The 23,572-nt window shown below is 39.8% G+C and overlaps 1 protein-coding gene across 4 annotated transcripts in view; it reads right to left on the minus strand.

Moving 5' to 3' along the window:
• ARHGEF7 (Rho guanine nucleotide exchange factor 7) overlaps positions 1-23,572 on the minus strand; it is a 109,935-nt gene that overhangs the window by 59,913 nt on the left and 26,450 nt on the right. For 2 of the 4 annotated variants that reach the window (XM_080364065.1, XM_080364066.1), the window contains exons 3-5: positions 15,058-15,142; positions 9,979-10,109; positions 7,362-7,563 (exon numbers count right to left, since the gene is read on the minus strand). In XM_080364065.1, coding sequence (XP_080220191.1) covers positions 7,362-7,560 — 199 coding nt within the window. In that variant the 5' untranslated portion in view covers positions 7,561-7,563; positions 9,979-10,109; positions 15,058-15,142. Of the gene's footprint in view, positions 1-7,361; positions 7,564-9,978; positions 10,110-15,057; positions 15,610-23,572 lie in introns of those variants that run through there. The other 2 variants (XM_080364064.1, XM_080364063.1) reach the window with 1 other exon arrangement.

Below are 23,572 nucleotides of genomic sequence, written 5' to 3' on the forward strand. Positions count from 1 at the left end.
CCTCTTTGTCTCCAGTGCCAGGAGCACCAGGCAGATCAGCAGGACCTGAAGCTTTAGCCAACAGCCCCCAAGGAGCAGCTCAGGCCCCAAGAGCACACAAGTGGTATTATCCTTAATGGGATTTTCTCTGTATTGCATTGGGATTCTCCTCAAATAAGCTATTCTAAAAATAAAATATGGTCTTAAAACTGCCAAACATGGGCAAAACATTTCTCCTTACCATGTTCAGAGATTACATTAAAACTCTCTTGGTTAATATCCCCCGCCCATCCCTGCAAGCCAGCTATAAGCTGACAGACAGCACACAAACCATTAGCCCCAGCAGTTATCCAGCTGGGAACACTGATGCTCTCAGCCACCAGCCCTGCAGTATGTACGTGCTCTGCTATACAGCCAAGTAATTCCAAATGACAGGGCTCCTCCCATCTCTTTCAACCAAAACCATAAACCCAAGCAGATTTGTCATTAAACACCGAATGTGGAAAAAGAACTTAAAGTCATGTTGTATGTACAGCTACTCATTTATATATATATATCTATATGTATTTATATATATTGACACTCATTAGAACTTGTTTCTTTGTATTGAATGACAAAAAAATGACAGTTCATATAAACTTGGCAAACTGCTTTCATTTTCTGTGGAAACTCTTGACTTATCCTAAAATATCCAGTGACCTTCAGGTTCACCAAATACCTGAAGGTTTATTAATCACGCACCAAAAAGCATGAAAGGAGAAATGAGAGTTAAAGAAAAAGGTAAATATTTGTTACTAATTTTATCATAATACAGATGTCTGACCCTTGTCAATCTGGAGAAAGTTGGCTGGCCATAGAAATGGGGCTCTTCTTCCAGCTATTTTTTTATCTTAAAGGGTGTAAAAATACATTTCTTCTGACTTTTTCTTCTCCTAAGCTGCTGTAGAAAGTGGGAGATTTTTTGCTGAATTATACAGTCACTTATATTACCAGCTGTTCAGCTGATTCAGTTATCCATCAGAGACACAAGAACAGATTCAGATTTAAACACAGGACACAAAAAAGAATCACACATTCAAATCATTTTGCCTGAGCAGCTATAATCAGCATTCAGCTTTTAGAATGCAAAGGCCATTTCTATTGTAGAAACACAGAATTAGACACAGCAAATTGGTCCAGCTGTCTATCACGTCTGATATTCTGCCTTCAAGCACTGCCTTGCTTCATAAGGAGGAATAAGAAACAGTCTTGTTGCAATTAGCTTATTGCACAATGCATTACACAGAAGAAAATCTTGATCTGGCACATAAGAAATCAATTTCTTAGCATAAACAAAGATAAGTGTTATTATCCTTCATGAGAGAATATCAGAGTACTTTTGCAAACATATAGCATAATTCATTAAACATTTCAAGCAGGTGGCACCCCAGTTCAGCATACTGGGAACACATAAAGGTCCAGCTCAAGTACTGGACGAGACCGTATCCACCTGATAATTGAAACCAAGCGGTAAGTTACCTCTTTCAATTTCTTTCCTAACTAAAGTATTACATTCAGTTGCATCCAGTTACACTTGATAATGCTTTGAAGTGTCTAGTGTCTAGTGATAAATCAGATAGAATTCACTTAACAGATCATCTTTGGGTGGAGAATGAAGTTGGCACAGGTTTGTTAACAATATTCTTACAGTAAATAATTCTTCTCAGTGGAACCAAAACAACTTGGAGCAGCTGCTTCTGTAACCTTTCCCTAAGCAGTACTTATGATTCCACAAACTGTCTAAAATGAAGTTATCCTTTACAAACATGTACCTAAGTGATTGTAAAAGGACAATTTAACCAATCTTTCCCAATGTTTTGTTTCATTCTGTTTTCATTAATATGCAAGTATTTCTTTTACTTGCCTCCAAATTACTTGTCATTCTCACATCTGTTCCTATCTCTCTGCTGTCATGTCTCCAGTTTATGTCATATTCATTTTCATGCAACAGTCTACCTCACGCTGCTCCACAGAACATTCCTCCAGGACATACTTTACTGAAGCATCTCAACTGTACTGCTGGCAAGATCACCATCATACGTTTCTATTACTAGGCTGTGGTGTGTGTAATCTAGATGTAAATATCTGACCTGGGCTATTTCACCCTGCAGAATGTGAGAAAATAACATGCCAACTGGGACACCAAAAGCTATGTGGTTGCTATTAGTGAAGTGCCACAAGCAAGTTCCATCTCTCAGGACTACTCGGTTCCAAGTCCAACACCAGGAAGGTAGACCTAAATTTGTTCCCAGTTCTCAAGCTGGTTTACCATCACTGTAACTCTACTCTGCAACATCGACACTACAAACAATTCTTCCCTAGTAGTATTCACTTGTCCCAAACTCTATTCTATTTATGCCTGTAGACTAACACTCAACAAGAGAACAAAATAGCCCCCAAATTGTACATAACTGGGCAGAGGAAAGCTTGGTAGGCTTATTTTTTTTTTTAATTTTATTTTCTTTTTTCCCTTCCCCTGCAAAGCTAAAAGTGTCTCTCTCCTTCCCTCATGCACCACAGGATGGGAATAGGAGATACTCTACTCTACCCTCCCACTATACACTGGCCTTTTTCCATACTCTGATTTATTATTTTTTATTATTATTTTAACTTCTAACTAGAAGAACCATTAACACTGCAATTTGTGCTAGGCCTGATACTAACATAACTGTCAAGAAAGCATAACAGAAGAGAGGCTAGGACAGCAATAAATGACACATTAATTTCTGTGAAGAATTAGAACAAAGTTTGTGACATAGCAAATATTATTTTTCAAAGTTACAGTCTCTTCCGCATAATCTCATGCCATTTAAATGGATTACACTTTGATAAAACCCAGCAAGTGACCATGTGATTAACATCCGAAAGCAGCTAAGCAAGCACATCCTATTCTGGCTAACCCATATTCTCTTCATCACAAGAGAATTCTCAGAACTAAGTCTCCAAATCATAGAATCATAGAATCTCTCTGGTGTGCAAGACTGTAGGTGGAATCTTGTCTCTTAAACCTTCACCCCTCCTGCTTTGTTTTATGTAAGAAAAAAAAAAAAAACCAAACCTCAATAAGGCCATGCTGTCAAATATCTAACAAGCTTACACAGTATAAATCTTTTACCCTCTGTCATGTATAACAGTACAGCAGGATGAAATAAAGTCCTCTCATTTCAAAGTACTTCTTGACTAGTGATCAAAGAACATTAAAAAAAAAGGCAAGATGTTACAGGGTTTAAAAAGGGAAATGAAAACACACATGCAGGGAAGGAGGGAAACAGAAATGGACCATCCTTTTGATCCTTACAGTGTTGGCATATACCTGAAAATAAACGACTCCATTTTTTAATGGCAAGTTTTATCACAAGCACCAGAATTTCAAACAAATCCTCCTTTTCCCCTTGGTGGGGCAGCAGGAATGAAAACACACTCAAAAAACACACTCAGCCGAATTTCCTTCTCCCAAATCACAGAGTCATTGTCTGGCCTAAGGAAACTAAAGGCTGTGCCTTGCTCAATAGTCTCAATATCTGTCCTACAATCAATTCACAACTCATACATGTATTAGCAATCTGTGTGAACACTAATGATTCTGGAGTAGCTTAGCAAACAAGTTACAAGGTAGTAAACGTGAGCACAGCTTTGCGATGCTTTAGCTGCTCTGAGATACCTTATCATGTAACATGCTGTGCTCGTGCAATATACGTAATGTAGTTTACTTTTCTTCCAGTCTTTAAGAAAGCAAAGTGAGTAAAGGCAGCTCCCATTACTGAGCAGCTATTTATTCCTTTCCTTGACTATCTAACTTCAAAGCACCTGTACAAGCTAAGATTACAAATCTACAGTTATCTGACATTAGAGGATTTTAATTTAGAACAAAAATCCATTTATCGAAACATCTAATGCCAAGGAATTTTGTGAGAATTAAAACACACATGCATAAAGAACTATTTTCCTTTCTTCTGTTACCCAGTTTGCTGAAGTCAGGTTCCAGCAGATTGAAGGGATTTATTTAATCAAACCCACCATTCCCAGGAGCTCTCCATCATCATCAAAAATGATAACAAACAGTGTTGCCTGTACAGAATTTCTAACTAGTTGCAGTATTTTTCACAGCCACATTTGAGTGAAGAAAGGTGGAGTCATACTGTCAATGACAGAACATTTTACACACTATTCTGAAAACCAATTAGGTGTCCAGGATGAACATTTTGTTCATAAAGAGACGTTAATCAAAAGCAAGTATTTTCTTCTTTTTTAAAAAAACTTCATTGTGACACTGACAGAAAACACATTTTGAATTTGAGCTTGCAAGAAAGCAAGTTCTACTAATTTGTTTTAAAATACATCAGGAAAAAAAAAGCACTTTTGTGTTTCAGCCTCATGTTTAAAGCATGAGGGCACTTAAAATATTTTTGAATTAGGAAAATATTAAAGTGGGGTACATATAGTTGCCAGGAATCCAAGAAAAATGGGCAGTGAAACACTATCAACTCAAGAAATGTAAGCAAGCCTAATGAAGACTAGCAAAAAGAACAGGGGCACGGGAGTGCAACAGAGATTATCAACCCATGTGTATAACCTAGATGAAACTTCTCATGAACACCCACCAGAGCCATCCATGTAGCTTCAGAGCTCTGTGCTAAATGGCACTAAATTCTTGTTTCAACAAGGACAGCAGAACAAAGGAGGTCCAACCTCAGGATGCAGTGGCCATGCACTTTGATACAGAAAGGAGAAGAATGATAGAAAAGTCCTCTCTAGCACCTCCAAAAATACCCACAAAGCAGAAATCAGTTGAGAATAAAAATGTTGGTAACAAATTCCATGGAAGCAACTAAGAAACGGGAAAAAAGAGACTAGCAAAATGAGAATAATGAACTTAAACTAAGAAATAAGTAAACTTAAAAATACAGGTAAAAAAAAGATTTCCACTAGTGACAATGTAAGGGGAAAAAGCTTATGAGAATGACAAGTCCCTTAAAAATCTGGCATCTCAAAGGAAGAACAGGAAAAGTAGATGCAAAATGACATGATCAAATGTCACAACTACTACAGTGACCTCAAACATACAAAAAGAAGCAAATGTAACCAGAAAAATTCAGGTCACCAGTTGAAATACAATGAACACAGACAAAAAGGCAGTAGCAACAAAACATTCCATAGCGTACATGCATCAGAGGGAAGCCAATCTGCAACTTAAGAAAAGTTATTGACATCAAGCAGCTCTTAGTATGTCACACTTCCTTCTACCACGCCTCCATGCTCATTATAAAAAGGTCAACTTCAGATAAGTCAAACACATACCAGAAAGGCATAAAAGCAGGTTAAGAGTAGTATTTGGATAAATTAAACAGTACCTGCTGTGCTCATTTGTCAGTAAGAGGCCTAACTATATCCATGTTTGAAACCACAGAGGACAAGTGAAGTTCCATAAAGCACTGGAAAGGGCCAGCCAAACACAGTAACCATCTTCAAGAGGAGAACGGAGAGAGCTACAGGTCATTTTAACTTTGCAAATGAACAGAAAACAAAGCAGTGGCCTCAGCTTGCTGAGAAAGAGAAAAGTGCAGGCACACACTTCCTTCCAAAGAAGCACCTGAGCGAGCGCTCCAAGAACTCAAGAAGTCTCACAGAAGCCAGAAGAAACAAGTCCTTGTAGCACAGGGAACCCTCCCATACAGCAAGGGGGGAAAGAAGAGCTCAGCAGAAAACTTTTCTGATGGTAAGTGAATGTTAAGGCAGGAACTGGAAGCAGCTCATCTCAGCCTCCAGGAATCAGATGGGGTTGTGAGGACTGGCATGAATCAAACAGCACTTGGTACCAATCTCAGCCCCACAGCTTGTTGTTTTTCTTATTTAGGGGAGTTAGTTCACTCAAAGTGAATTATTCTTAAAATAGAAGAACAACCTTAATTTTAGTTGCTGGTAACTCCTGGTGCTCACATGTTCACTATTAAAAGCTACTTCCATTCTAGAGTGTAACTGCTGACCCAGGTTCCAGTCTCAGGAGCTAGAAGAGATCGAAACTGATGAAATCCAAACAAGACCTCTGCAGCAATGTTTTAGATGAATAACAATGGGACAGGACAGTCACCGTGACTGAAAGAGACTGCTACAACACTACAGATGAGAAAAAACAGGCTTCAGGAGTTGCTTTTCAGGATAAGCTGCATCTGAGAGATGTCTGAAGAACATTAAAGTTAATTCTTATATCGTGACTATGCCTAAGAGGATCTAGTTGAAAATAACAAAGTTAAAGATCTGAGATTCTCGTAGTAGTCTGCAAAAATAGACTGTAGATAGAAAAAGAAGGGGGGAAAGAAAACAGAACGTAATTGGAGGAGAAAGAACATGCTTAGAAATGCATTTTTACCCTCACAACTTCACTTTTCAATCATAAATCTCTGTGACTGCCTAAAAAAAAAAAAAAAAAAAAGGTAATGCCAATGATTTTAACGCAGCCTAGACAACATTGCCACTGGAGCTGTGACAAGGGAAAGAGTGGTCAAGCCTCTCAGAGTGTCCCTGGGTAGTTTTATCCTACCAGGTTTATCACTAATCTCTGGAAGTAAGCAGAGACAGGAAAGAAATTAAAAAGTCACCCACATCAAGGTTCTAGTGGATTAAAAAGCAATGTTAGTTCTAGCATTCAGTCATGAAGATGACATTTACAGAAGGCGCTTTCCCTGTATGAAGTTAAAAATAAAACTTTATTTTTATTTATTTAGTATTTTATTTATTTAGTAAAGTCTGAATGAAGAAAAGTTGAAGGCACAGGAACAATAAAGAAAAAAACCACACACAAATACATTATCTTTCAAAAACTGCCTCTAACTTAGTGTATTTGGTAGAGTTGGGGATTTTTCCTGCCGTTGTTTGCTGCTAAGTAATGGGACATGTTTAGAGATTTTTTGGTGTAGTTTTTTGGTTGGGTTGGGGAGGATTGTTTTAGTTTGGTTTTGTTGTTTTTCAAGAGATCTGTAGGAAATCTCTCACTACGCAAACCCAGAGCACCAATTCAAAGTATGTCGGCACCAGAGCCAGAATCCAGCATTCTAGGAAATAGGACCAAGGAAGCCAGAGCAGCCCAACCATGACAGGACAGACAGAGAAGCAAGCAGAATGCAGGAGTTTTCTGCATATTTACTCTTAATTCAAGTCTTAGAGCACTCTATATAGCAAAGTGGGGTGGGAGAGTATGAGTTTCTGAGCAATCATTGCTGTGAATGAAGTTCAGTAAATACAGACAAGCTTAAACAAAAAGCATTACGATTTGTAATGAATCAACCAACTATCAACCTCTACCCAAAGCAAAAATTTGTGCAAATACGCTCTCCTTCCAAACTCACCATTTGATTTTATTTCTCGTACGTAGTTACTTGGAAACCACCCTGTTTTGCCATTTAGAGTTCCTTCCCACCAGCCTCCTTCTTCCACTCTTGTAACGTGAATAATATCTCCTTTTGAAAAAGAAAGTTCATCTTCATTTGTCTGCTGAAAATTAAATTTTGCTCTCACCACCAACTGATGGTTGCTGTTATCTGTCATGTCCTAGGAAGTGAGAATACAAAGGACAAAAAGATCACATTAGAGATGTGAACAATTAATCCACGAACAAAACAGAAGTATCCGTAAAATGGAAATAGCCTCTCCTCCACACACAACCTTCTCACACGTTTTTACTGTAAGCTTTTGTAGGGGATTACTTCCCCTTTTCTGTCATTTTTAATCTATGGATTTGTATCAGTCCGGGGAGCATATTGTCTTACTGTAGCTCTTTCAAATCAGAAGGAGTTAACAGAGCTAAAATTAGAATAAGTCTTACTCCCCCCAAAAACTCAAGTTCTATTTTATATATACAGTATAAATTGGAACTGCCTTTGGTAGCTACAAAGAGAGTTGTTTTGTTTTGCTTTGTTTCTAAAACTTTTCAGGCTGCAAAGAAGGCAGAACTGAGTGGATTTAATTTAATTGTGGATATAAATAGTTTGCAGCTTAAACTTTTTTTTTCCCCTCCTGTAACAGATCAGGTTGGAAGGTTCCACACTTGAATGTGCAAGTCTCCATGGCCTGCCAATAGAGAAAGACAATGCTATTCCACAAAACCTACAACACAGTTATGCAGTTTACCTTGAATAAGTACTCACAAATCGTTTTCCTCAAGGTCAGCAAAGCTGCAAGTCTGCAATGTCAGACTTCCAGCTGTCTATGTATATATATCTATCTACACTCATCCCCTATCACAGATGTGAAGGCAGATTACCACTCTATTGTAGCAACTAAATGTTAATAGCTACTTCTAAGGAGTCTTTCATATTCAAATTCTCCATTTTGTTCTTGGATGTCCATTTTTAATATCTGCATCACATAACCATTTTCACAAGAGTTAGGACAAACTATTATGCTAAAAAAATGCTAAATAATTGCACAGTTTTAAATAACCCAAATAATCCACTGCATTGGAGCTGATAGAGCAGGACTATAAATCATGTCTCTCTCTATCATAAAGGATAAATACCTCTATTACTAAAAAAGTAACTTAGCGAGGAAATGACTCTGTGAGCAATCCCAGTCAGCTCTCCAGGTAGCAGAATTTCACATACATGTTGTCTATATAGTTGAGATTGTTAAAAGATGTATTACATAATGTCACTGGGATCATATAACATGTCAGCTTAATTCCTATCCACAGCAATCACCTTATTTTATCACAACTCAATAATCAGACTTCTAGTGACTGACTAACTGGAGGAAAACGAGGGCAAACACAACTTTGAAAACACGCAGAAAGCCCCAAGATGCTGAAAGACACAATGTTCAACAACTAGATCAGACCATTTTCAAACAAGTGTGTCTGCCTGAGCCCTCTGCTTGTACATCATGAGCTTTCACCTGCTATGGCTACTCAATACAATTTTTGCCTTGGTAAACAGTAAAAAGACACAAAATAAGCAGCAACACTGTACAGTGACATCAATAACAGTCTCTTCACTCTGACAGGAAGGGTCTCCAGTAGAGGAAACAGTACAAATTTGGTGAGAACAGTTCCACACTGATCATCTACAGCAGCAAAACCAAGCTTAGAATTTCCCAGGTCTGGCCACTAGCTCTCTTTCCTTCCTTGCGCTTCTCTGACCCTTTGCAACTTCCCGCAGAGCTGCCCAGCTCAAAGTGATAGAAATACTTAAGACTCTGTTTACTTCAGTAATCCAGCTAACAGCCAGTCCCACAAACAGTTGCATCAGCAAAAGCGAGTGGGTGGTGAACCGCAGAGTGGGAGCTGGAATTAGCAGCCCAGGGCAAGAACTTACAAGGGCTCTGCTACCAGAGAAAACATAAACCACACCTAAGAAAGCTTAAGCAGAGCACTGTGTTTAAGTTTCACATCACAATCATCACACAGTTCAAAACAGCCTCCTTCAAGCATGGAAAAAGTGGCTCACAGTAGGGATATGAACCGTCCTCACAAACCTTTTAGTCACTAAAAGTACCTTTCAGCACAGCTTCAATACAAATCCCCAGCCTGATTTTGGCTTAACTGTAAAACAACTGCCCACACCATTTAGTTACCTGAAGGCTAGCTGAAGGAATAATTACTGACACTGCCAACATTAAAAGTACCACCTCTGCTGAGGTTTGAATATCCTTCAACCATCATCCCTAAACTCATAGGCACAGAGAAAATGTGATTTTTGCCTTTGAAAAAGCAAGCCCAGAAAAATGCTGCATATGTATACATAGCATGGAATGGTGAGGAAAAAAAAAATAGTTGGAAGTTCACAGAAAGCTGTGTGTATTTTAGAACTTCACAAGAAACACTGCAAAAATAGAATGTCACAGGCTTGAAATACAGAGGTGAAAGAGAAGAAACAGTTACTTTGCAATACTATTGTTTTCTTATAAATCTTGTCAAAAGAGAAAAAAAAAAATCACAGCACAGCATGTTTCATTTCTTCAAGAACTTACCAAACTCCGATACTGTCCCTGAAAGAGTTTTGAAGTTCTACTGTGTAAAGACTGCGATCCCAGAGAATCAAAAGATTTTATCCGATGAGATGAGGGACGAGCACATACAGAGTCACTGCCCAGCCCTATGTCTGTGGGAGGGAAAAAGAAAAAAAAAAAGTATTAAAATTTGAGAAATCTGCATAAAACTTCTGCTTACTTCTGCAAAACTCACATGCTTAAAGCAGATTTGATGTATCTGTAAACTGCTCAATAACTCAAGATTTTTAAAAAATCGTAGTAATAAATGATCTGAAATCATGAGACACTAGCAGTTTCTTCCCCACACAGACAGGGAAACAATTTGAGCTGTTTAGGAAGAGAAGGGTTAGGGTTGCATTTCTCCATTCCTACTCACTACCAGTCTATTTGAAGGTAATTAAGCAGCATCACTTTAGATAGTGGCCAAGAATTTTGAATGCATAGAACTTGCTTGAAGTAAAGCCAGCCACATCTGTTTCTTAGCTCTCTCTCCCTCACACACCCCCCCCCATCTCCTTCTCAATTAAAGCATTCCTTCCACTGTCTTTTTTCCTACGTTTCTTTGTCTCATCCCTTTTTGCCAACTAAGCTATTTCTTCTTCTTTGGAGGGAGGGGGAGGGATAGGAGGAGTAGAAAGGAAGAAAGCTGCTTGCTCAAAAAAAACAACATCCCCCCAAAACCTCTTCCCTCTTTCCTTTGCCTCTGCTCTGAGAAGCACACCCATTTGCGAGATGTTCACCTGAAGGGCAGCGTTAGGTGCTGTCGGCGTGCTGCTGGGGTCCCTGTGGTCCTGGAGTCACCAATGGGGCAGCTGGGCAGGGTTCATCCCACCACTCCAGTCAGGAGAGGGGCAGCAGAGGCACCTGGGCAGCCCCAGATGTGGGGCACCTCCCTGGGGATGAGGTGTCAGCCCACCTGTGGGTGGGACGTCCTGGTGCAGATTAGCAAGTTACAGCCAGGTCTGTGCTGCACCAAAAATTGGCTCCTAAGGGCCGTGGTCAGTGCTGGCCATGCATGGCCTCCCCAGAGTTACGGTGTGATGGGACAGGGTGCTGCTGGTTGCACCAGCTCCCCCAGCCCTCACAGCCAGCAGGCGGATGCTCCCAGAGCCCTTGCTCAGTGACATGTTAATAGCAGACAAAAATTGTTCTTTTCATAGAATCACAGAATGTCCCAAGTTGGAAAAGACCCACAGGGATCATCGAGTCCAACTCCTATCCCTGCACAGGACACCCCCACAGTTCACACCATGTGTCTGAGGGTGCTGTCCAGTCTCTTCTTGAACACTGTCAGGCTTGGGGCCGTGACACCTCCCTGGGGAGCCTGTTCCAGTGCTCCACCACCCTCTGGGGGAAGAACCTTTTCTTAAAGTCCAACGTGAATCTCCCCAGCACATCTTCCTCACACTCTATTTTGCATGAGTATGGCAAGTCACTCCTTTTCCTCACATTTTCCCACATGCAAGAATACCATCTGAGCTTCAAGGAGCGCTGAAGGCAATGCAGTATTTTCTGTCCCAAACTTAGACATTCTTACTAGACTAACCCAACTTCTCTCCTGGTTTTTATGCCCCTGTTATTCTCTTTCCTAGGAATTTGTTTTGCCTCCAACACTTGACCTCCACATCAGGGGTACACACACACACAACTGCAGTCTCATACTAGTCACTGTCAGACTAAAGTAGACCATGATTATGCAAATCCAAGTTATTTTTGGTCCAAGGGAAATACACAAACAGGTGCAGTTCTATGAGGAGACTAGTGAACAAAGCATTTTGTGGTGTTCCACGTCAAACCTGAAGGGACAACTTGATTGATTTGAAAGATTTTCAACTTCAGCATGGCACCTAACAGCAGCCAAGACACAGGAGGAGAACAAGGGTTTTAGATGGACAATGAGCATGGAAGGGTTGGCAAAGGATAGCAGCAAACAATCATTGAAGCTTAAAAAAGATTTTAAAAATAAGTACCAAGGCGTCATATTTGTTCTAAAACTTTGTTTTATTTTCAGGGAATACTGTTTAATTTAATTGTCTTAATTCTGTTCCAAGTCTTCAGAGACTGAGCAAAAAACAACTTCCTTGAGTGCAACTTTTTTACACAAGTCCTTGTCATCCTTCAAAAAAACCTATAGACTCAAGTAGTGCAATATTAGAACGATCCATATTAAGTTGCATATTTTGTATGGACAGTATCAGTACACACTGAAGTCACAAAAGACCTCATGCTTGGTAAACCTGCTTTTGTAAAAGTACTTGAAGTCCATCGTATAAACACTGATGATTACTGTCCAATTACAGAAAGAACGTACATCTTTGTTTTCACAGACTGCTGGGAGAGAAAAAGGACTAGATCGCAGTTAATTCTAATGCACCCAAAAACTATAAAGTTGCCATAACCATCAGTTACTAATGGAACTTAAGGGTTATAAGTATCCTAAAGCATTCCCATGTCCATGTTTCCTATCTGCAGTTGAGTAGAAGAACAGATGCATCACATAATCCAGCAGCATTATACCTTGACACAGTTCACCAAGAAAAGCAGGATCAGATTTATTCATGGCAGTGTGTTCCAGCCTCTGGGCAACCCTAAAAAAACCTACCTAGGAATTCTTTTAGCAGGGTCTGATTCACAAAGTTTCCTAGTTCACAACAGCAGAGCTAAGACACAACACAGGTGCCCTTTTTGAGGCTTGAATTAGAAACTGCATGTGTCTGAGATGAAAAGAAGGAAAATTCTTACAAACAAACCACATGCAAATTGCAAGTATTTTTACCAATATCTGAATACTTTAAAATTAATTTGAACTTTTTATAGACTTAAATGGTTTGCAGACCCCATGTGTCCATTAAAGTTTCCACTAAAATACCAAATAAACATGTTCAATGAATTTCTCAATGGGGTCATTGTGAGAAAATAATTCAGCTCTGCTGCTAAAAGCTCAAAAATCTTGAATGGTAACAGAACATGCATGTTTGACAAATATTAATTTGGTAGATTTTACAGAAGCTTCACACATCCATTCATCCAAAGACTTCCAGGGTTTGTAACAGCCTTTTTCCTTCTCCACCATCATCTCAGCTTCCCTATCCCAGTTCCTCTCTTCTTACCTGTCTACAAATAGCAACTGGTACCTCGATTCTATCCCTTCTGAACGTCAAGAATTTGTTGGAGTTTCTATCCATAGGAGCCTTTTGCCAGTTCTCAAACTCATTACTCACACTCCTTCCACTGCAGTAAGACCCATCTCAGAAGAACACGTGTATACCTGAAATTCTTGCAGAAGCAGATGGGGATCTGAAAGCTATCTCCCAGTCCTAGTGTATGGCGATAGAGCCCAAAATGCCTCCTACACAGTCACCCATTTAAAGAAAATTGTTTGGAAGAACAGTTGGTCAGGAATATTTATTAATAACAGGTAGTTCTGCTTATTCCTAGCAATGAGGCAACACCACAGTTCGCATCTGGTTTTGATTTTTGGTTTCCATGTCACCACCACTCCCCCCGTGAAAGGGATCAGCCTGTGTCCTTTCTGAGGCCAACTACAATTGTGGCTTTTTGATGTGGGTATTAATCTACTGACATCTGGACCAAACAGCCACACTTTTTTTTCCCCTTTCAACACAGCTATAGTCAGCCTACAATAAGCTTTAAAGATGTACTGAAACAATTTACATTTGTACTTGCAGTTAGGATGAAAGGCAGGATCTTCAACTTGTATAAGTAGCACCAAAGTCATCAATGGTGTTACCCCATGCCCATTCACTAGAACTAAGGATTTGGTTGTAAAACTCATTCCTACAGGGTGTTTTCTGATACAAGGAGAGAAAAAATCCACTAAAAAAAAAATAATCCCTTTTGTAATGGACCACAGGAGTATTAGAAAAGTGAAAAGCTAGTTACCGTATTACTATTTAACAAAATTACAATGATTCACCACTGAAATTTTCCATCAGCTTCCTTTTCCTCCCCACATAAAAACTGACAAGCACTGTCTATTTTTTAATAACTTCTCTCACCAGACTCCAACCTGACCACCATTATTGGAACTTGCTGCTGACAATGTAAAATCCCAGCATGCAGCAGCAAAGAGCCACCAATGTTAATGTTTCTTCTTTCTCCCGAGGCCCAGGTGACACCATGCAGTACAGCCTTGCCCTACAACAAAGCACAGACACCTCACACCTGTGCGCTATTTCTACAGCTCTCTCCCCCAAAGAACTTGAGGTAGATAGTTTGTGACTTCTAGCTACTGACTAAATGAAACACATGTGGATTAACGGATCAGAGATGTTGGCCATCATCTTCTTACTGTCAAGAAAGGATGGTGGTGGGGAATGGGGGGGACACAGGAACAATAAAAACATTGACAAAAGTGTTCAAACATGGAAAATGATAGTGGGGCAAAAGTCAACTTTTAGTTCTTCACACTGAGGGGAAAAAAAATAAAAAGTAGAGCCTTTTTCTAAGAATTCTTGTCAGCTTTAAAGGCTCACTCACCCTTAGCTCTACTGCAAAGCATCCTTCTTCAAGAAGAGACAAGAGAACCCAGAGAAGCCACTGCCAAAATCCTAACAACAAACTACAACAAATAAGCTCTTCTGAAACACTGTGCATGTTCATTTTATCATAATGTCGTGGTTGAGACAGACAAACGACATGGATCAAATTCTTTCAAGATGAAATTAATAGGTGCCATTTATTGCTACAAGTACATTTTTATACAATTCTACCAGTTCATGTGTCTTGTCACTATTGGTTACAAGTTACAGCACTAACATCTCATTGGTTAATTTTTCTATCATCCATGTTATTCTTCTATCCCCTTCTCTCTCACGGGTACATCTCTCCTCTCTCCGGATACTCCTTTACTCCCATTCTTCTCAAGGGTAAATCTTAATATCTCAAGGCTGATCTCTACTCCCATATTTTCTGTCAAGGATTTCACAGACTCGCTGCAGTTTCCCACATCATAATTATAGCAACAGGTATAAATACACATTAATGCGAGTTGAAAGTAAGGTAACCAAGCACCAGGACAGAGAAGAGTCTACTTACCTGCAGTCACCTTATTTAAAGCCACAAGAGAGCTGAGAACTTTGCTGAAATTCTGTCCCTGATACAGGTCATTTGCATCAAAAGTCTGAAAACAAAAGAACATACAATAAGTTGTAAAAACAAGCCTTTAAACTAAGCATTTCTGTGCTATCACGTAAACCATGACTACAGAAGCTACTGGCATGACCAACGTGTCAGACTTACAGCGGCTGTCACGGATCAGTAAAAAACTGTGGAGTTTTTCCCCCTCGCCCTTAAAAAACAAAAACAACCAAAAACCAACTCATTTTTAAATAGAGAATACAGAAACAGCTCCATCTGAGAAAAAAAAAAATGAAGAACATATGAAGAACACCAAGTGTTATTTAAGTTACAGGGAAGTTGAATGAAACATGTTATCAAAAGAGAGCAGCTTTCCTTAGGCAGTTTGGCCCAAAAAGTTACTGGGTACCAGTACTATTGGCATACTCTTCTTTTTTGGTAGCAGTTCACAGGCACTGTACCCGATTGTTCACAAAACATTTTCAAAATTACTAGAAATAGCTTATTTAAAAGTACTACCACAATGTGCATGCTATGTCTTCGTTCTACAAGACAGAGGAAAGCAACGTTCCTGAAAATACATAAATTTTACGAAGAGTGAAGTTACTGGGTAGATTAGATGAGAATGAAGTTTGGGAAGGGGAGAGATGAAGGCTGAGGGTTATTTTATTTTCTAAACTGTGGGAAAGAGATCCAAACCTCAAACTATCATGTAGAAAACACTCCAGTGACTTTCAAGCTCTGAGTGATGACATTAAACATCTGGATTTTCATGGGGGAAAGAAGAGATTAAAGAAAGAGACCCATAATATTTGCCTGAGGTAATGGAAACACTTGTCCAAAGCCTCACGAAAACAGCTCTCACAATAGACTCTGCATAGGTTGAAAGGAGTCGCAGTATTCCCTTGTGCAAGAATAGAAGGAGGACAATAAAAGACAACTATTGTAGTTGTTCCAACTGATTTAAGAAACAGAAAGAGATTCAGTTTCCTGCAGCGTAGCAGCTTTTACCTAAAAAGTAAACAAAAACCTGTTTATTCTTTTGATAAAAGACACATCCCACAGGCACTAGCAGAAAGTCTGTACCCCAGAAATCAGCCTTCAGAGGCAGGAGCAGGGTTAAAAAACACAACAAAACACCACCACCACCCCCCCACACATTCCCAGGGGAGAAGAGAGAAAGGGACAAAGAAACACTAGTTAAACCCAAGAGAAGTGAAAATTTTCATGAAAGCCACGTAGAGTTGTGACCAGTTATGTGATATACTGCCAAAGGCACAGCAGATTTGGGAGACGTTTAATGACAGTGTTATTCAGTAAGGGAAAACAAAAAATCTTCCAAAGCATTTACAATATCTAAGATACTTGCATATTTTGACATCCACATTTTTTTCCCCTCAGACTGAGGGTCATCTCTGGTCCCAGTGAGCAGCAGCTCCACCTTGGCTGTACATCTCTCAAGCTCAGGTAGTTCATAAGCAGCTCAGAAGAGCAAAGCCACAAAACAGATACAAAATTCAAGCAAACACTAATATACTCCAAGCAGTTAGCACTCACCTAAGTCATATAAGTATTTCACCAAGTTACACTGGGCTACAGAACATTTAAATAACTACTCTTATTTATTTGAAATTGTAAAGAGTAAGGAGAGGGACCAGGGAATTGCCCAGATGTGTATTTTGTAGGGTTCTTCCTGAAACATGAGTAAATATTTAAAAACTATGTACACAATAAAAGACATTAAGCAAATAAGAAGTTATCCGATTTGACACAGACTAGAGATACGTTACGTTTTATTAACAGCATCATTTATAGCAGTGATAAAATATACCAATAAGGTGACAGCAGGATACATAAAAGCAAAACCAGACTGGAGATAGCTTAACCACTGCTCAAATTGGGGAGGAAAAAAAAGCAACCGAACAACAACAACAAAAAAGCCCTGTTATGGAATAAGGAAGCATCAGGAGTGTAAAATTTTCATTGCTAGCTATATGCTTATTGTGGTACCTTTCAAACAAGCAAACGAAAACTATAAACAGAATCCTAAATCCACCTTAAGCTCACCTTCATTCTGGATCCTGCCACAGCCAAGCGCCCTCCAAAGTCAGGCTAACTGGAGAACAACAGGATGCAAGGAAGCCTCGTTTCCTGCTACACGGACACTATAGGGGATACCAGGAATGATTTGATTGGACCATCCCAACACCTATAGTGCCATAAAAAAAGCCTGTATCCAGGACATGCATCCAGTCTGCCACTCCACGGGAAATAACACAATGGGAGGATACGAGAAACATTTGCTTCCTTGCGATTTTAGAAAAAGCAATTCCGACAGGAAGCCATTTATGGTCAGTATGTTCATTAGTAGCGTTTGATAGAGGAGGAGGGCAACATGACACCCTTCAGAGAGACTCTTTTTTCCTAATTTAACAAATGTTTAAGAATAATCTAACCTACCAAGACAAAAATTCCATCTTAGGAGACTCATCTTCATATGCCTCTTATGATCTTACTGTTCTTTCAGCATCTCCCTCACATTCTTCTCTCCTGGATTTCAACATCCAACATCAATACGCCAAGGACACATCCATATACCAGGCAGATGCTGTATTCCAGAAGCAGACCAGACCAAACTGTCCAGTAACAAGGGGTCTTATGTGATCTATAGCACTACACATACACCCAAGAGCACCCTGGCCCTTTTGGTCACAGGACACTCCAAAGCCCCACTGATTGCCTGCCCTGACCCACAGATTCTGGCTTCCCTTTCCATAACCCCCACCAAGTCCCTATATACAAGCTCGGCTTTCCATAACTACCCTGTCATTTTTTACCCTTAGGTTTTCAATTGGATGCAAACTCTATTGATAACAATGCTATGAACCCTTCCAGGTCATTAATGAATTGTTAAATAACATGGCTGAGTACCAACGGCAGCAAATCCCCTGTAGCAAGGTGTACATTGGATGGTCATTCCACATTTGTGATTGTATTAAAGCCTATTAATTAGCAAGTTTTTTCATTCATTTCATATGAACCATACTTATTTTTCTACCACTAACATTTCTTAAACACCAAATGAAATGCCTTAGAGATGCATTTCATCCACATATTTGTTGTTCAACTACCAAATCCATCCTCTTGTTTTAAAACAAGACTGACCCCTGCATGCATCTGTTTAAACTCCATCACATTCCAGTGGTTACAGTAATACATTCAGGTCATTTTAAGTCATCTAAAACATTAACCTTGAGTGGATGGAGACTTCTGCTCAAATGGTGTTTATGACCTAATAGCAATAAGGAAATAAAACTAATATAGCAATTTCATCCCTCATATCCCTGCAACAACCAGTACCTACTGAAATTGGAAAAACATTAACTGAGGAATTAGTGAAGAAAAAATCAGAAAATAATGTTGAGCATATATGTGGCGAGAGCAGACTAAGGCACACAGGAAGCATGCAGCAGCACTCTTTTATTCAAATCAGTTCCAAGGCCTCAGGCATCCTTTATACTATTTTATTGCCCCCTTCTAGCCCATTAAGTCAGATGGCAGTTATGGAGGAAATAGGTTTAAAAATAAGGTGTTTCTTCTGATAAGGCAAGGTCTTTAACCAGGGAGAGGAAAAAAAGTGGGGCTGGTTCAGACAAGCTTCCAGACACACACTTCTACCAATCTTAACTTACTCATATTCTTAAACAATCAGAGAAACAATAAGGCTGTATCTAACAGTCACAGCAAGAAAATTTCACGTACTGGTTAAGAATAAAGTAGAAATGTTTTCCTTAGTAAGTATTTCTTTGCTAGACAGGTACCGCATTCCCAGTGAATATTAATGTTTTAAGCATCTGACAAAAATAGACAACAACTTGCTTTCCAGCACTGCACCATCAGCTGCAGCAGCTGAGGAGCTGCCTTAGGAGCAGCCCAAGCATCTGTGCAGCACAGATAGGGCTGCCACTGCTAGCCTCGCCAGCCAGCCCTAAAATAAGCTGTAACCCCCTAGGCTGTGTGTACTAAACTGGCAGGACACTTTCCGGCTCAGCTTGGTGGCCTGGGGCCCGTAGTGCAAAAGATTACAAGAACACTGGCTCGCTCACCCAGAGGAAATGAGAGGAAATGAGCAGGGCGGCTTGGCAAAGCACAGCATGACCACATACAACGTGTCGCACCACCTGCTCCTAGCGCACAGGCTGCGGCGTTTTTGGCCACAGGAGCATGAATAAACAAGTGGTAGGGAAGGAAGGAAAGAAAGAAAGAAAGAAGAGGAAAAAAAACCATGCAACTCACAGTTAGGAACGGGTGACCTTCTTGAAATTACTAAGAACCTCCAACACCTCGCTCTGTTGCACCACCGGTGTATTTCTACCCTGAGAGCAGATGGCAAGGGGAAGCTACAGAGACTATCCAGGGTCCACCTTGCCGTGGTGACACCTAGTGCACCCAAGCTGGAAAAAAAAAACCCCGTAGGTCAGCCTACATGTGAAGCCCAAATTTCTTCATTTGTCCTCAGACTAGGTCAGCTGCAAGCCGTGCGGAGTCTCATTCAGCTATTATGCAGCAGCTGCTCCTTGAGCCGTGGATTATCATCTGAAAGCTGCGGCAGTAAAAGGAGAGATAAGAAAAGCAGGGAACTATGACAACTGATAAAGGAAGGGAAGGGGGGAAGAAGAGATGATTACAAATGTTCTGGAAATCTCTGTGAAGCATAATGTTGCCCAAATCCTGTATGCACAGCACGAGAGGGGAAAAAAAAGAAAAAGATTAGGTTCTGTTTCAATGATTAAAGAGTTAGACAAGAGGAAAAGTTTCAAAGCAACTGAGAGAACAGACCTGCAGTGCAGGATTTCTGTGTGATTTGGTAACAGTTCACAAGAAAAATTAAAACTCAGTAGTAAAGAAGATATAAACTTAAGAGACCTGGAATAAATTCTGCTGCTTATAAAAATCTGTTCCTCAAAAGGCTTAATTGTGTAAGAACACCACATCACGTAGAAAGCAGTAATTAATTCCTACAACTCATAATACTTTTAAGACCTACACGTTATCTACAAAAGCAGGCACAACCAGGACCAAAAATGTATATGGAAGTTTTTAGTGTGTGTATCCAAATATGCATTTATAACAAATCAGAAAAGCAGAAAGATTATTTTTTTAAAAAAGGTGGTTTAGAGTCCCTGAAGATGTACTAAAGTTTTCCAGCTCCAAAAATTTACCCAAACCAGCTGCAAAGGACTAATGATTCCGCAGAGTATCAGTTTCAAATACTATATAACATTTTACCTAAGCCACTGCTTTCAAAGTCAAAGTCTAATCATTGCCAAAACTAAGCACATACAACTTACTTTTCACCAACTCCAGCAAAAATGGCTTGAAAAGAAAATTTACACAAAGAAATACTAAGTTCCATATTGGAAATTAACTGTACAATTTCTGAAGCTTTCCGAATCTGTTTTTAGAATGTGACACGGCAAGTTACTATCCCCAAATGAATTCTTTAGTAAGGAAGTCATAGAATTTGGTATTTTTAGCCATAAACTTCTAGTAGTAGCAAACTAAGATGTACTTTAAAAATAGAAATAAAAAGGTTAGCACTGCCTTTATTTCACAGTATCACAATATGTTTGGGATTGGAAGAGACCTCAAAAGATCGTCTAGTCCAATCCCCCTGCTGGAGCAGGAACGCCTAGGTGAGGTCGCACAGGAACATGTCCAGGCAGGTTTTGAATGTCTCCAGAGAAGGAGACTCCACAACCCCCCTGGGCAGCCTGTTCCAGTGCTCTGGCACCCTCACTGAGAAGAAGTTTCTTCTCAAATTTAAGTGGAACCTCTTGTGTTCCAGCATATTTGTAAAAGCACATAAGAAAACTCGAGTCTGTTCCAAATTTGTACCTGCACAGCAAAACAAGAACAACATCTATCACACCCTCATCCTAAATCACTTTCAAATTGCTTTGTAAGTTTTGAATCTTACATATGATACCACACAGTGATAATCTCAGCTGTCACTGAAAGAGACATCAGTGGCATGCCATATTAATACATGATGAAGTACTAAGGCTCAAGGAAGCTCACACTCCTGGAACCACCAGCAAAAATAAAAGTTGTTGGAATTAAATTGTCAAGGATAAAATTTGATCAGGACACTGAAGCTGATGTGCCTCAGTACTTGCCAATGCAACAGGTTACACGTACTTGTTTAGCCAAAATAAAGCAATTGCATAAGGAGCACCTTCTAGTGTCCACGAAGAGGAACCTCAAGAGGGAAACTTGGCCAGAAACATACCCTGAGGAAGATTCAGCCCAGAAAAGGCACCTCTCTTTCTGATACACACAGACAAGAACTATGTAAACTACTCTCCTAAAATAAGTTAGGAAACAGCTGTGGAAATCCAGGCCAAAATGCACGGGGAATACCATATGCAAGTAAAAAAAAACACATAGGACCAAAAGAAAACAAAAAACCACATACAACAAACAAACAAAAAAACCAACAAATAAACAAACAAAAAACCACCACACACACCAAAACACACACTCACACAAAACCAACACCAAGCACACACTTGGAAGGAAATAGAGACAGCTCTGCTATGAAGTAGCACAAGCACTCAGTGACAAAAATGGTAATTAGTTGGTTTTTTTGGTTTTTTTGCTACTAAGCACACAAGGCACAGACTACCAGCACATCCGATACACAAGGACATGGTTAAATAGTGCTATGTTCTTGGGAAAACCACAAGAGAAAGGTGAAGGATATCCTACTGAACCATAACTAGTTTTCTTCTAAAAATAAGAACTGAAAACTCCACCTTACCCTTCTCCCAACATCACAATTTCTAAGAATGGAAGAACCAAAGGCATTTTAATAAGAAGTACAAATTAGACACAAGCACTTCACTCAGCTTGAAGTACGTCTACCTGCTCAGATAAAGGCCTGCTGTACAGAATAAAAATGATACGTTCAGATGATCAAGACTAGGTGCTCAGTTAACTACAAATTACATTAATGGGTTCTATTTAATCTTCTGCACTCTACTAAGCCACCTCTGTATCCTAGCAATGTTCCAGAGGCCAAAGCTCAAGTCTCTGCGTTGACAAAAGTACCTCGCAAGAAATCAGCAAGAAGTTTAAGATTGTCACAAAGTATTTTGCTTCCTGGAAATGATTGTGTCATATGACCCTGTTATGAGAAAACACATATACATTTGCAGTGCTTATCAGCAGAGATATTACAGAAAAGCGGCAATGTGCCAGTTACCTTTTGCTAGAAAGAAGACTCCTGTTCTCATAGCGTTTCTTTTGGACGCCACAGAGGACAAACTTCCTCAGGACTACAGGGTGTGATTGGACTATAAGCCAAAACTGCTGTGGAGATTGGAGACAGTGCCACAGCTAATAAAAAGGCTGGCCAAAATTTTAGAAACAAAAGCAAACAGCAGCAAAACCAACACAGCCAACAGGAGACTTTCCCAAAAGAAAACAGGCTGCAGAGAAGGAATGCAGCTTCTAGGTCCTGCTTTTCCCCCCTCCAGAACAACGTTAGTATCTACTCCAAGGTTAGGACTCTGAGAGCAGATGACTATACTTAATGAAACCAGTTTCTTCTTGTACAAATAGTTCATTAAAGATCAATGCAGCAGGAGAAAGCCTGCAAAGCCTGTTTTTAGGCCTTTCTGTGAGACAGATGCTAAAAGGTAGTTTGAATTAGTTTGTCAATAACTTGCAATTCCAAAACAAAACAAAACAAAAGGCAAACTTTGGTCTTCCAAATTCATGCCTGTAACAGTATCAGCTGGTCACATTCTGCAAGCCTACAAGATCCCTGTTAGATGTGAACAACTGCATGTGATGTGAACAACTGGTCAGTTGAGTGGCTTTTTCTAAAATCACAGCAGTAGATCCTGATTTTGGGAAGCTACTCCTTCATCCCACAGCTTCTGCTACTTCAGACCCTGCTGGGCCCTATCCTGGCACTAACCCCAATCAACACCACCAAGACAGAGGAGCATGGAAACACAAGCCTTCTTGAGTTCCCGTTTATAGGACGTCTATCATGCCCTGAAGCACTAGGTAAAGTTCACAGGCAGATATCCACCTTCTCCTGTGAAATGTATAGATAAATGTCATACTTGCAAGCAAAGTTACTACAACGGAATCTGCAAACTGTTTCCCGTCTTAAAGTATAAGCGTGCATTATGGCTTCATAATTTTCATACATCTACATTTTCTTCTTGACTTTTCTTTTTTCCCCCAGTAATAAGTCAGAAACAAGTCAGGAAAAAGCCTTAATGAAAGAACAACAGAAAAAATGGCTCTACACAGACACCGAACCAACTCTTGATGCTAACTGAAATGAGAGCACTGAAAATGAAGACCATCTCAAGCAGATGACACGTAGTCACAGCAGAAATCAGAATGACAGGACAGCATCAATGACAGTCACTTAAGACTACTGAAACATGCT

This window comes from Nesoenas mayeri, assembly GCF_963082525.1.
Source record: "Nesoenas mayeri genome assembly, chromosome: 1".
NCBI lineage: Eukaryota > Metazoa > Chordata > Aves > Columbiformes > Columbidae > Nesoenas > Nesoenas mayeri.